The 12,432-nt window shown below is 42.2% G+C and overlaps 1 protein-coding gene across 1 annotated transcript in view; it reads left to right on the top strand.

Annotated features, from left to right (window-relative positions):
• The window catches only part of SLC5A1 (solute carrier family 5 member 1), a 74,320-nt gene that overhangs the window by 45,167 nt on the left and 16,721 nt on the right, over positions 1-12,432 (top strand). The window contains exons 6-12 of the mRNA XM_077874442.1: positions 3,087-3,192; positions 3,806-3,886; positions 5,141-5,361; positions 5,606-5,741; positions 7,159-7,266; positions 9,591-9,741; positions 11,877-12,045. Coding sequence (XP_077730568.1) covers positions 3,087-3,192; positions 3,806-3,886; positions 5,141-5,361; positions 5,606-5,741; positions 7,159-7,266; positions 9,591-9,741; positions 11,877-12,045 — 972 coding nt within the window. The remainder of the gene's footprint in view (positions 1-3,086; positions 3,193-3,805; positions 3,887-5,140; positions 5,362-5,605; positions 5,742-7,158; positions 7,267-9,590; positions 9,742-11,876; positions 12,046-12,432) is intronic.

Here is a 12,432-nt window from a genome sequence, read left to right on the forward strand (position 1 = left end):
TGGGATAGACTCCTTAATTTCTCTTTCTTCAGTCTCATTGTTAGTGTATAGAAATGCTACTGATTTCTGGGCATTGATTTTGTATCCTGCCACACTGCCAAATTACTGTATGAGTTCTAGCAATCTTGGGGTGGAGTCTTTTGGGTTTTCTTTTCTTTTTTTAAGATTTTATTTATTTATTCATGAGAGACACACACACACACACACAGAGAAGCAGGCTCCATGCAGGGAGCCCGACATGGGACTTGATCCCGGGACTCCAAGCTCATACCCTGGGCCGAAGGCAGGCACTAAACTGCTGAGCCACCCAGGGATCCCGTCTTTTGGGTTGTCTATGTACAGCATCATGCCATCTGCAAAGAGGGAGAGTTTGACTTCCTCTTTGCCAATTCGAATGTCTTTTATGTCTTTTTGTTGCCTAATTGCTGAGGCTAGGACTTCTAGTACTATGTTGAATAGCAGTGGTGAGAGTGGACATCCCTGTCATGTTCCTGATCTTAGGGGAAAGGCTCTCAGTGTTTCCTCATTGAGAATGATATTTGCTGTGGGCTTTTCGTAGATTGCTTTTAAGATGATGAGGAATGTTCCCTCTATCCCTACACTCTGAAGAGTTTGGATCAGGAATGGATGCTGTATTTTGTCACATACTTTCTCTGCATCTATTGAGAAGATCCTATTTTTTTTGTTTTTTCTCTTGTTGATATGATCTATCACGTTGAGTGTTTTACAAGTGTTGAACCAGCCTTGCATCCAGGGGATAAATCCCACTTGTTCATGGTGAATAATCTTCTTAATGTATTGTTGGATCATAATGGCTAGTATTTTGTTGAGAATTTTTGCATCTGTGTTCATCAGGGATATTGGTCTATAATTCTCGTTTTTGGTGGGGTCTTTGTCTGATTTTGGAATCAAGGTGATGCTGGCTTCATAAAACGAGTTTGGAAGGATTCCGTCCAGAATAGCTATTCTAGTCTAAATATAAATGTAAATAATATAAATATAGTCTATATTTAAACGTTTGATAGAATTCCCCTGGGAAGAATATAAAAGTTATTGAAGGGAAAGGAGAGAAAATGAGTGAAAATAATAGTGAGGGTGACAAACACGAGAGACACTGAACTCTGGGAAACGAACAAAGGGTAGTGGAAGGGGAAGTGGACGGGGTTTGGGGTTTCTGGGTGATGGGTGCTGAGGGGGCACTTGGTGGGGATGAGAACTGGGTGTTTTGCTGTATTTTGGCAAATTGAACTCCAATAAAAAAATAAAAAAAAATCCTCTGGGAAGCCATCTGGTCCTGGACTTCTGTGACTTGGCAGGATTTTGATGACTGCCTCAATTTCCTCCCTGGTATTGGCCGATTCAGGTTTTCTGTTTCTTCCTGTTCCAGTTTTGGTAATTTGTGGTTTTCCAGAAATGCATCCATTTCTTCGAAATTTCCTAATTCATTGGCGTATAGCTGCTCATAATATGTTTTTAAAATCATTTGTATTTCCTTGGTTTTGGTTGTGATCTCTTCTCTTTCATTCATGGTTTATTAATTTATTAAAAGAGCCTTTTCTCTTTTGTTTTTAATAAGGCTGGCTAATGGTTTATGTATCTTATTAATTCTTTCAAAGAATCAACTCCTGGTTTTGTTGATCTGTTCCACAGTTCTGGTCTCTATTTCATTGAGTTCTGCTTGGATCTTTATTAACTCTCTTCTGCTTGTTGTAGGTTTTATTGGTTGTTGTTTCTCAAGTTCCTTTAGGTGGGAGGTTAGTTTGTGTATTTGAGTTTTTTTAATTTTTTGAGGGATGCATGTATTGTGATGTATTTCTCTCTTAGGACTGCTTTTGCTGTATCCCAAAGATTTTGAACAGTTCTATCTTCATTTTCATTAGTTTCCATGAATCTTTTTAAATTCTTCTCTAATTTTCTGGTTGACCCACTCATCTTTATGTAGGATGCTCTTTAACCTCCATGTGTTTGAGTTTCTTCCAAATTTTTCTTGTGATTGAGTTCTAGTTTCAAAGCATTGGGGTCTGAAAACATGCAGGGGACAATCCCAATCTTTTGATATCGGTTGAGACCTGATTTGTTACCTAGTATGTGGTCTATTCTGGAGAAAGTTCCATGTACACTAGAAGAATGTGTATTCAGTTGTGTTCAGATCGAATAATCCAGCATTTCACAAATCTCTTTGACTAGGGAATCGTTTTTTTCATTGTATATCTATTATCATCTGGAATATAGCTTGTTGAGAAACTCAGGAATAGAGCATGACTCTGAGGTACTCATATTTTTCTATGTTTTTTTCATATTTTTCTATTTTTTATTTTATTTTGTTGTGGTAACAACACTTAACATGCCATCTATCCTTTTGACAAATTTTAAGTGTAAAATACATTATTGTTGACTATAGGTACAATGTTGTGTGGCAGATGTCTTGGGTTTACTTATCTTACTTAATTGGACCTTTATGCCTGTTTAATAACTTCCCATTTCCCCTCCCCCCAGCCCCTGTTAATCACCATTCTAGTCTTTGATTATATAAATTTGATGTGTTTTTTTTTATTGGAGTTCAATTTGCCAACATATAGCATAACACACAGTGCTCCTCCTATCAAGTGGCCCCCTCAGTGCCCATCACCCAGTCACCCCCACCCCCCGCCCACCTCACTTTCCACCACCCCTTGTTCGTTTCCCAGAGTTAGGAGCCTCTCACGTTCTGTCTCCCTCTCTGATATTTCCCACTCATTTTCTCTCTTTTCCCTTTTATTCCCTTTCACTATTTTTTATGATTATATAAATTTGAATGTCAGAGACCTTATATATGTGGAATTGTGCAGTTCTTGTCTTTATATTCTTAACTGGGGATAATAATGTGAACCTCTAATTGAGGGACTTTAGCCAAAAGGCAAGGGGATATGGGTCAACATTGGGCTCAGAAATCACAGGCATTGATATTACTCAGGAGACACCTTCTGCTACCCTTTCCAAGTTTGCTTCTCTATCTCTGCAACTGAAGTGCCTCTGCCAGGGCAGGGGTTCAGCCTTCAGGCAGCTGGCTTCCTTCACCCTTAACTCTGTCTCTTCTCTTCCTCCAGGCAGATATCTTCTCTGGGGCCATATTTATCAACATGGCCTTGGGTCTTGATCTTTACCTGGCCATCTTTATCTTATTGGCAATCACTGGCCTTTACACAATCACAGGTGAGTCCATACAAATGACTCAGCAAAAGCACAGGAAAAGAGGAGGAAGTAGGAGACATAGCTTCTATTGTGGAAGAGAGATACACAGATACACCAAGGAAATAGTTTTAGGATGGAATCTTTGTTGAGTCCCAACATTCAGACCCTAACAAGTTATAGGGAGCTTCCAGAAAACTCCAGTGTTGGCTGGAATAGTTAGTGTAGCTTCTTCTAGGAAGTGGGGCAGGGATTGGCCTTCCAGGTTATGGATAGAAGTTGGCTGAGTTGGGAGAATCAAGGAGGGTGCCAGGTGCAGGGACAGTGAAAACAAGGGAATAGAGTCAGGAATGGGCACGGCATAGGGTTAGGGTAGGTTGAGCAAGCAGATGCATTTGGGTGGAGAAGGGTGGTCAATGGGAGGTAGTTGGAGTGTGTGTGGGAGCAATAAGGCCTGGTAGTTTAAATGATTGCTGTAACAAGGCAAAGGAGGGAAGGAAGGAAAGGCAGACAGGTGACTGAGAGGTGTGCTCAGAGGATGTGCAGAGAGAGAGGTGCAAGGAGTGGACAAAGGAGGTAGGCTGACAAGTGGTCCTTGTATGTGAAGTGACATGTATTGTTTCCTCTGCCTGCTTAGGGGGCCTGGCAGCTGTGATTTACACAGACACTTTGCAGACGGCCATCATGCTGGTGGGGTCTCTTATCCTGACTGGGTTTGGTAAGTGGGGCTGTGGCAGGCTGAGGGGGCAGGGAGGCAGAGGAAGAAGCCTAGGGAGAAAGAAGCAAATCTAGCCTCCCTGCCTGCTACTGGCCCAGGCGGTGAGCTGGGCATCTTCTGCCCTCCCCAGGGGAGTGGTCTAACCTGGATTGGCTACTCTAGTGAGTGTGTAAGGGCACCTTCCCCAGCCCTGGAGACCTCAGGCTGGTCCTGGCCCAGGTAATACCTGGTCCCTACTGTTCTCTCTAGATGGACTGAGCCAGTGGTCCCCAGCGTGGGCCTCTGATGTCATGGTCTTCCCTCCACAGAGAAACTGGACAAAAAAAGAGATAAGTCTAAATATCCATCAGGCTAAATATATTCAGATGTTGTATTTTAAACCTCAGATTACATCTTGTCTATATTTGATGTTAAATGTCCCTTTTTAATGAATTGATGATAGTAAGTGATCATTTTCTTATTTATGTCCTTATTTGACAAAATTAAAAAAATAGCCAGTCTATGTTGGCGCCTGACCCCAATTTTGAAATTTTGTCTGAAATCCTAAAGACAAGACTGGAGACCCTAGACCTAGAATTACTTGTTATGGAATAATATATAATGCATTTTGTTTTTTGGGGCCCCACTCTGTGTCCTGTGAAGCCTATTATCAACTCTCTATTCTGTTTTCAGGAGCTTCTGTTTGATTTTCCCTAGTGGTAATTGTTTGTGGGAGGGGAATCTGCAGGGCAGAGGGTGGAATGCTTTATTCAAGGATGCACAACAAAGAGGTGGTAGGGTTCCAGACACCTCACCCTTTCTCTGTCCATCCTACCACACTGCTGTGGCCCTGGGTGGTATGGCTGAGTCTGTGGATCTCTAGGTCTCCATGCAGGATTTTAAAGGCTGCTGCTGACAGTGAAGGGTGATGGGAAAAACATTTCTGAATCTTCAAAACCAAGGTGTTAAAAAAAAAACCAAGGTGTTTCTTTTAATAATTCAAATACTTTTCCTTTCAAAAAAGGTTTGTGATGAAAATACTTCCACAGGTTATTGCTTTGGACACTCACAGTTGCTACCCACCCCGTGTCCCCCCAGCACCCCTTGAAGCCTGGGCAGGGTTAATAATCCCATTCAATGGACAAGAAAACTGAAGCCCAGAATAGGAAAGTGACTTGTCCAAGACCACACAGTGAGGGTGGTTTCTCAGGCATTCTCAGGAATCCCGAATGCAGAGTGGAGAGTTTTAATATGTTTATTGCTGATGTTTTCCAGCTTTTCACGAAGTGGGAGGGTATGATGCCTTCATGACAAAGTACATGAACGCCCTTCCAACTGTGGTTACTGATGGAAACTTCACCGTTAAGGAAGAATGCTATACACCAAGAGCTGACTCTTTTCACATTTTCCGAGATCCCATCAGTGGAGATCTGCCATGGCCTGGGCTCATCTTTGGGTTGTCCATCCTTGCCCTGTGGTATTGGTGCACAGATCAGGTACCCATGCTGGATGTGTAGGGTGGATGGGGGTGTTCTCCAGGTCTTTACAGGGACTCTTGTCTGTCTCTATGACTTGTGGTGTTGGGTATAGTAGGGCAGGGTTCATGTAGTTTGGTGTCACTGAGCCCTAGTAACAAGGGGGTACAAGGCCAAGGACCAAGGACATGTGGAACTGAGAATAGCTAGAGGGCATTGAGAGATCTCTGGCCTGCATCCCTTTCTTACTGGCTTGCCTTGGCAGGTCATTGTGCAACGCTGCCTCTCAGCCAAAAACATGTCTCATGTGAAGGCCGGCTGTATCCTGTGTGGGTACATGAAGCTGCTACCCATGTTCCTTATGGTGATGCCAGGGATGATCAGCCGCATTCTGTACACAGGTGATGCCCTTTGCTGGATTCAGCAGCCCCTCTCACCCACTCTCCTGGTTCTGTGTCACTTCTAAAACCTCGTAGCTCCCTGCTCTTCCTCTTCTGCCGCCTTCTTTTATTCTTGCCACAATTACCAAGTATTATTGTTCTCCCTTTAGGTAGTGAACAACTTGAAGTCACAGAACCTCTGGGGTTGTCTTTCCCGGTTCCTTACACTGACAATTACTTTTTCCCTTTTTGCAAATTCTCTGAAGTCATGATATACCTCTATCTGTAGCTCCTTCCAACTAATATTTGCTAACTTTTTGCTCAGTCTTCCTCAGGCTATGGTAGTGTGTATGATGTCTTTAATGTCAAAGGACCCTGACCAGTCTCTAATTGCTTGATGCTCAGAGCCCTGTTTCTTGGACCATTTCTTTGAAGAGCCCTGAGCCTTATACTTTGTTATCTAGGGTAATAGCATCTTTCTTCACCCCTTTGTGGCTTCTTCAGCATTGCCATTTGCTTTTTTTTTGGTCAGCCATCATAGGTCAAAATTGTTTCCTGGAATATGAAATAATGGCAAAAAAGGAGCACCATGGAGCAAAACTTTGGTGAACTCCCAAAATGAAGACAAGACAATGTGGGGGCACTTGCTGCCGTTGGATGTTCATAGTGTTCCTAATAGGTCTCTTACACTCCTAAACTGGATCATTTGTCATGAGAAAAATAGTCCTAACTGAATAATTTATATTGTAATGGGTATAACGCACATAAAAGTATATCATATAGTGCTATAATGAATCAGTGCTCTAGGGAACAGCACCAAATGATATATCTGTAGTAGATACCTAATAAATGTTTATTGATTTAATTCTAAAGAAGTTACTAAAATTTTCTCCACGTCTCTAGATTATTTCCCCTTCCCCTCCCAGGCTACTTCTTGTCTCTCTCTCTACCCCAGATTTTTCACATTTTGGAAGTACTACCTAATAGCCCTCCCACTGGGGAATTCCCTCAGTCATCTGGGTGTTCAATCCTACTTGCAAAAAAGCTACTTCAGATAAACCTCAGAATTGGGAGCTAAAGGTCACTGTGATCTTCAGGAGAAACAAGACAATGGTCACTGCTAAGTTGTAGGGAGGCCTAGCTAAAGTCTAAACTCTGTGCCCTCTCTCTTCTCACCCTGAGCATTGCTTTGCTTTCCCTCTCCTCTGCCTAAGAATGCTTTTCTCCCTGGTCGGATCTTGGAGATGGGCAAACCAACAAGGCAGGGGCATGGGATAGAAGGGTGCAGCTTGAAGCTGTACTCTCTGTGGAACCAATTCAGGGCCTTGGGTAGGAATGTCTTGTTTGAAGCCTTGTTTCAAGAAAGCAAATCTTGAGATGCTGATGTCTGTCAGAACCCGATGTCTGCTTGCTGACATGGCTTTTCATCTTTCCCTAGAAAAAGTTGCCTGCACCGTCCCCTCGGAATGTAAGAAATATTGTGGTACTGAGGTTGGCTGTACCAACATCGCTTACCCGACTTTGGTGGTGGAGCTCATGCCTGATGGTGAGAGTCATCTTGCTGGCAAAGTCTTTCTTTGGAGGCTGATTTGTCTTATACTATATGTAGATTTCTGTGTTCCTCTGAGGAAAAGCAATTTTTGAGCCTGGTGGCCCAGTAGGGAAGGCCTCCTTCTGGGTGTCCTCAGTTTTTGAACATGTCTTCCCTCAGTGGAAAGGAGACATATGACTTTGTTGAGCTCTATGAGACCTACCATGTGTTCACCAGTCGGGTATGGAAAAGTGGTGATTTGAAAATGTGCTAGTGAAAAACCCAACTTTTTCATGCTCATATAGGAGGTATTTTGGAGCTCTCCAACAGACATTAACATGGAAGCTTGAACTAAGTAAAGTTTTTCCTTTAGAATGAATTGATATTCCAAGGAAAAACCTGGAGGGAAGGGTAGAGCAATATTAGCGGTAGTATAAGGAAGTTTGAGGCAGTAGATGGATGGGCCACAAGGGGATTTCTCACTACAGAGAATGTGTTATCCTAGGCAATTGAATACTTGTAGTCCAGAGTAGTTAACAGTTTTGGGGTAGACCTATGGGGCTACTGTTCATGTTTCATGTCGAAGGAAAATCTAATTCTGGCTCAAGGGATGCAAACCTCATTAGGTTAAGTGTCTCAGGAGACTAAAATTTCAAAGGTATTGATCAGGAAAATTTACAATAAACTTATAAAATTTTATTACTGAGAGGTCACCTAGAGACTACCTAGTCAGACCTCTTCATTTTATAGTTAGGGAAACTGAGACCTACGGAAGGAAAATGATTTTTTCCAAGCCCACACAGCAACTGGCAGTCTGGCTTGCTTAATTCTGCTCAAGGCTGGAATTGAAGAATTTTTTTTTTTAAACCACAAACTGGATGTGTGACCTTGGGCAAACCATTTTCATTCAAATTCTGTACAAATGGGAGGTAATCGTTAACTATTCTGCTGAGCAGGGCTGCTTATTAATTAAGGTTGCAATTTGAAGAGTCACATGGCTGGTTCTTTTAGAGTTCAGGTTTGGATTACACTGAACTATGTGGGAGTGTTTATGTTAGTTCTCTGTCTTTTTTTTTTTAAGACTTAAAACATTAAAAAAAAGATTTACTTATTTTAGAGAAAGAGAGCATGAATGATCAAGGGGAAGGGCAGAGGCAGACAGAGAGAATCTCTTTTTTTTGGTATATTTTTTTATTGGAGTTCGATTTGCCAACATATAGTATAACACCCACTGCTCATCCCGTCAAGTACCCCCCTCAGTGCCCGGCACCCAGTCATCCCAACCCCCCCGCCCACCTCTCCTTCCATTACCCCTTGTTTGTTTCCCAGAGAGAAAGAGAGAATCTTGAAGCAGGTTCCCCGCTGAGCATGAAGCCCAAAGCAGGGCTTGATCCCAGGATCCTGAGATCACGATCTGAGGCAAAATCAAGATATCAACTGACTGGGCCACCCACAGGCCACTAAAATCTTTTTTTCCATCTTCCTACCTTGATAGAAGCACGAACTCTTCTCACTCCATTCCAGCTGTTCTCTCTTTAAATCTCAGGCTGAATTCGTAGGTTTTCAGGGTGATTTGAAAGTTATCTAGGTAATTTGGTGGGGACAGGTGACTTGGGGATCCTACTCTTCCGCCATCTTGCCCCCTCTCCAACAGGCCGCTAAAATTTAAAAAAAATTATTTATTCATGAGACACACACACACACACACACACACACACACACAGAGGCAGAGACATAGGCAGAGGGAGAAGCAGGCTCCCTGCAGGGAACCTGATATAAGACTCAATTCCAGGACCCCGAGATCATGACCTGACAAAGGCAGACACTCAACTACTGAGCCACCCGGGTGCCTAGATTTTCACTTTCTTGAAAAACCTCATCTTTTGAACCCTAGTTTGAATCTTTCTGCTATGCCATGAAATTTTTGAGTAAAAGGCCTTATAAAAGTCCTCCTAGATGAAACCACACACACCATTACCAACATCACCATTCACCACCACCACCACCACCACCACCACCATTTAATTACAAAGTATTTACTTCATATATATTTTGTCCTTATCTCTTTGTTGACTGCTTTGGACTCACAATATAATTATTTATTTATTTATTTATTTATTTATTTATTTATTTATTTACTATTTATTTATTTATTTTCATTTTTTTCACAATATAATTTAAAGCCACAGTCTATTCCTTAAAATGTTTAGTTTCTGGAGAGATAAGTTGGAGAACACGGCATAGTTTCAGAAGGTAAACAAACCTTGAGTCCTCACAATTCCCAAGTACAAAAGAGCTGAGTAGCTGTGTGTACCACTCAGAACCTCTTTCTCTTTCAGGACTGCGAGGTCTGATGCTGTCAGTCATGTTGGCCTCTCTCATGAGCTCCTTAACCTCCATCTTCAATAGTGCCAGTACCCTCTTCACCATGGACATCTACACCAAGGTCCGAAAGGGAGCATCTGAGAAAGAGCTTATGATTGCAGGAAGGTAAGTGCAGCTTTTTCTTGCTACCTACCATGAAAGTTTGAATGCTCTGCTACCTCCCAAAGTAGAGAAGACTGATAGATGCTTGGGTAGAATGGGAGTAACTTCTGTGGCCAGTTATATTTGTACTTCAATGGTATTTAACTTTAAATTGAAGATCATGAAGCATTTCCTGTCTGGAATAAGATATGACATCAGATATCATCTAATGTAACCCTAGTTTATCAACAAACAAATGAGGCTCATCTTGCCTAAATTCAGGTAGTCTGGACAGTGACAGAGCCAGGACTGGAACTCAGGGCAATGGAGTCCTTGTCCAAGGCCCTTTATATTGCCCTGCATGACCCTTCTCAGCCTTCTACACTGTATCTCTTCACATGGGCCATCTTCAAGGCCCAGGTGCCTCTGATCCCTTGACCCTTTGGTGCAACATTTTGCATGACTGTTGTGAGGGTCAAGTGATACCGTGCTTGGCAACATGCTTTGTAAAGTCTAAAACACCAGAATATATGAACATTTGTTATGGCCAAATGGGATAATGGACACAATAGGATACTAAAAGCCAGAGGGTTAATACATGGGTCAGAGGTACTCATAATATTGACTAACCATAGAGCAGATGCTTTGGATAGAGGACTAACCAAAACTCTGCTATGTCTCTTTGTGAGGCTAGGGCAGGTCACCTTCTTCAGAGCAGGTGGATCAAGTCCTTGTGATGTCAAGGGAAAGTTTCACAGTGAGTGTGTGTGCGGGGTATGGGCTTCCACCTCATAGGACTCATCAGCAAGATCAGAGAAAAGGAAGGAAAGGGAAAATGATAGGCCATTGTTAGGTGATGAGATATTTGGTATCTAGTGGAAATCTGACAATGCCTGAATCTACTACTTTGCTGTACAGAAAGCAGCACCATCACCCTGACTGTTTTTTTTTCCTTAGAAAGGACTTTACTGTTTTATCCCCCTGTTATCTATAAGGCTCATGATGCAACACGAGAAGAGAACCATTTTGTTGCTTTGCTCAGGGCTGGCTCCCTTGGCTGTAAGGTTGTTGGGGCTCATACTTTGGTGCATCTCATGATTGCTGTCCTGGGGCTTATCCTTGCCCTAGATGAGCATACAGGAAACAATCCCAGACTTTGCTATGGGAACTATAAAAGCAACCAAGAGGTGAATATGGTATGCAGTAGTTGGGGAAAGACCCTAGAAGAGGGATACCTGAGCTAAGTCCAAAATAGTGGGTAGGATGGAGGTAAATGGTGGGCAGTGGGAAGGGCATTCCAGAGGGAGAAATATATGAATGAAAACACTGTTTTTCAGAGGTTAGTTTAAGACTCTTTTGCCTTAAGTTTATGGAAATGAAGTAAGGGAATCGCAGACTTCTTTCTAATTAAGAGCACAAGTGAGAGGAGCTTGTAAGGGAACCCTCCAATCTCTTTAAGACTTCAAGTAAAATTCAAGAGGAGATCTGGAAATACTTGATAGTGTCCTTTTCTATCTAGACTGTTCCTTTATAAACTCTTTTGGGCTGTGGCTTTCACTTTATTATGAGGAAGTGGAGGAGAAGGAGAAGAAAATAAAAATTATGGCCTTTACTATTCATTGAGTCCCTACTGTTTCCTAGGTGTTTTACTATAGTTAATCCTTATTCAAGGTCAGTCATATTATTCCCAATTCACAGATGGAGAAATTGAGACTCAGAGAGGTTAAGCATGGTATCCTATGTCACACAGAGAAAAGAAAATTTGAATCCAGGACCGTTTGGCTCCCAAATCCATACCCTTGTTCCAATACTCTACTCTTGTCAAAGTGTGATTCTCTTATGGCAGTGACTGGTTTAGGTTAATCGAGTGCATTTCACTTATTCACAGGCACAGATAACTTTCCCAAAGAGGCAGAATATAGAGGGGAAAAAAAAGCCTCAAGAATGAATTTGCAAATTATTTTTCCTTGCTGTGTCACATTACACACACAGACACACACACCATGTATATATAATATATAATAAATGAAATTATGTACACACATATAAATACATTTATGTGTATATATTTGCTACACACACACACTTGATACATAGCAATATATATTTACTCACATAGAGCCATTTATTGACACTGTATTGGGGGGATTTGATTTCAGGTTGTTCATCCTGGTGCTGATAGGTATCAGCATTGCCTGGGTACCCATTGTGCAGTCAGCACAAAGTGGGCAGCTCTTCGATTACATCCAGTCCATTACCAGTTACTTGGGACCACCCATTGCAGCTGTCTTCCTGCTTGCTATTTTCTGCAAGAGAGTCAATGAGCAGGTAAGTATCATTTATGCATGTCCTGAAAAGCCACTTGGATACAGAAATGCCCCCATTGAATGGGATGGATTCTATTTCCCAGGGATCTCAAGCAGGAATAGATGTACCGCTGAAAGTTTGTATGGGAAAGCCTTTAGGGACTCTCCTGGGTTCATGTTCTTTTGGATTCTCCTCTCCTCCTTGCTGCAGGTTCCAAACTCATTACCAAAAAGTGATGTACATTTTCCATTCAATCTGGGTGATTTTGACCTGATAACATGACAGTATCCAAGAAGTTTATAGCCCCTGGGCAAGCAGCTCCAGAGGAAGTCCTAGCACAGGCTCCCTCCAGTGGTTCTGCAGTGAGCTTGGCTTTCCAGCCAGCACTTCCAGCCAGTGAAGGATGAA

The sequence above is a fragment of the Canis aureus genome, chromosome 27 (genome assembly GCF_053574225.1).
Source record: "Canis aureus isolate CA01 chromosome 27, VMU_Caureus_v.1.0, whole genome shotgun sequence".
Classification (NCBI taxonomy): domain Eukaryota; kingdom Metazoa; phylum Chordata; class Mammalia; order Carnivora; family Canidae; genus Canis; species Canis aureus.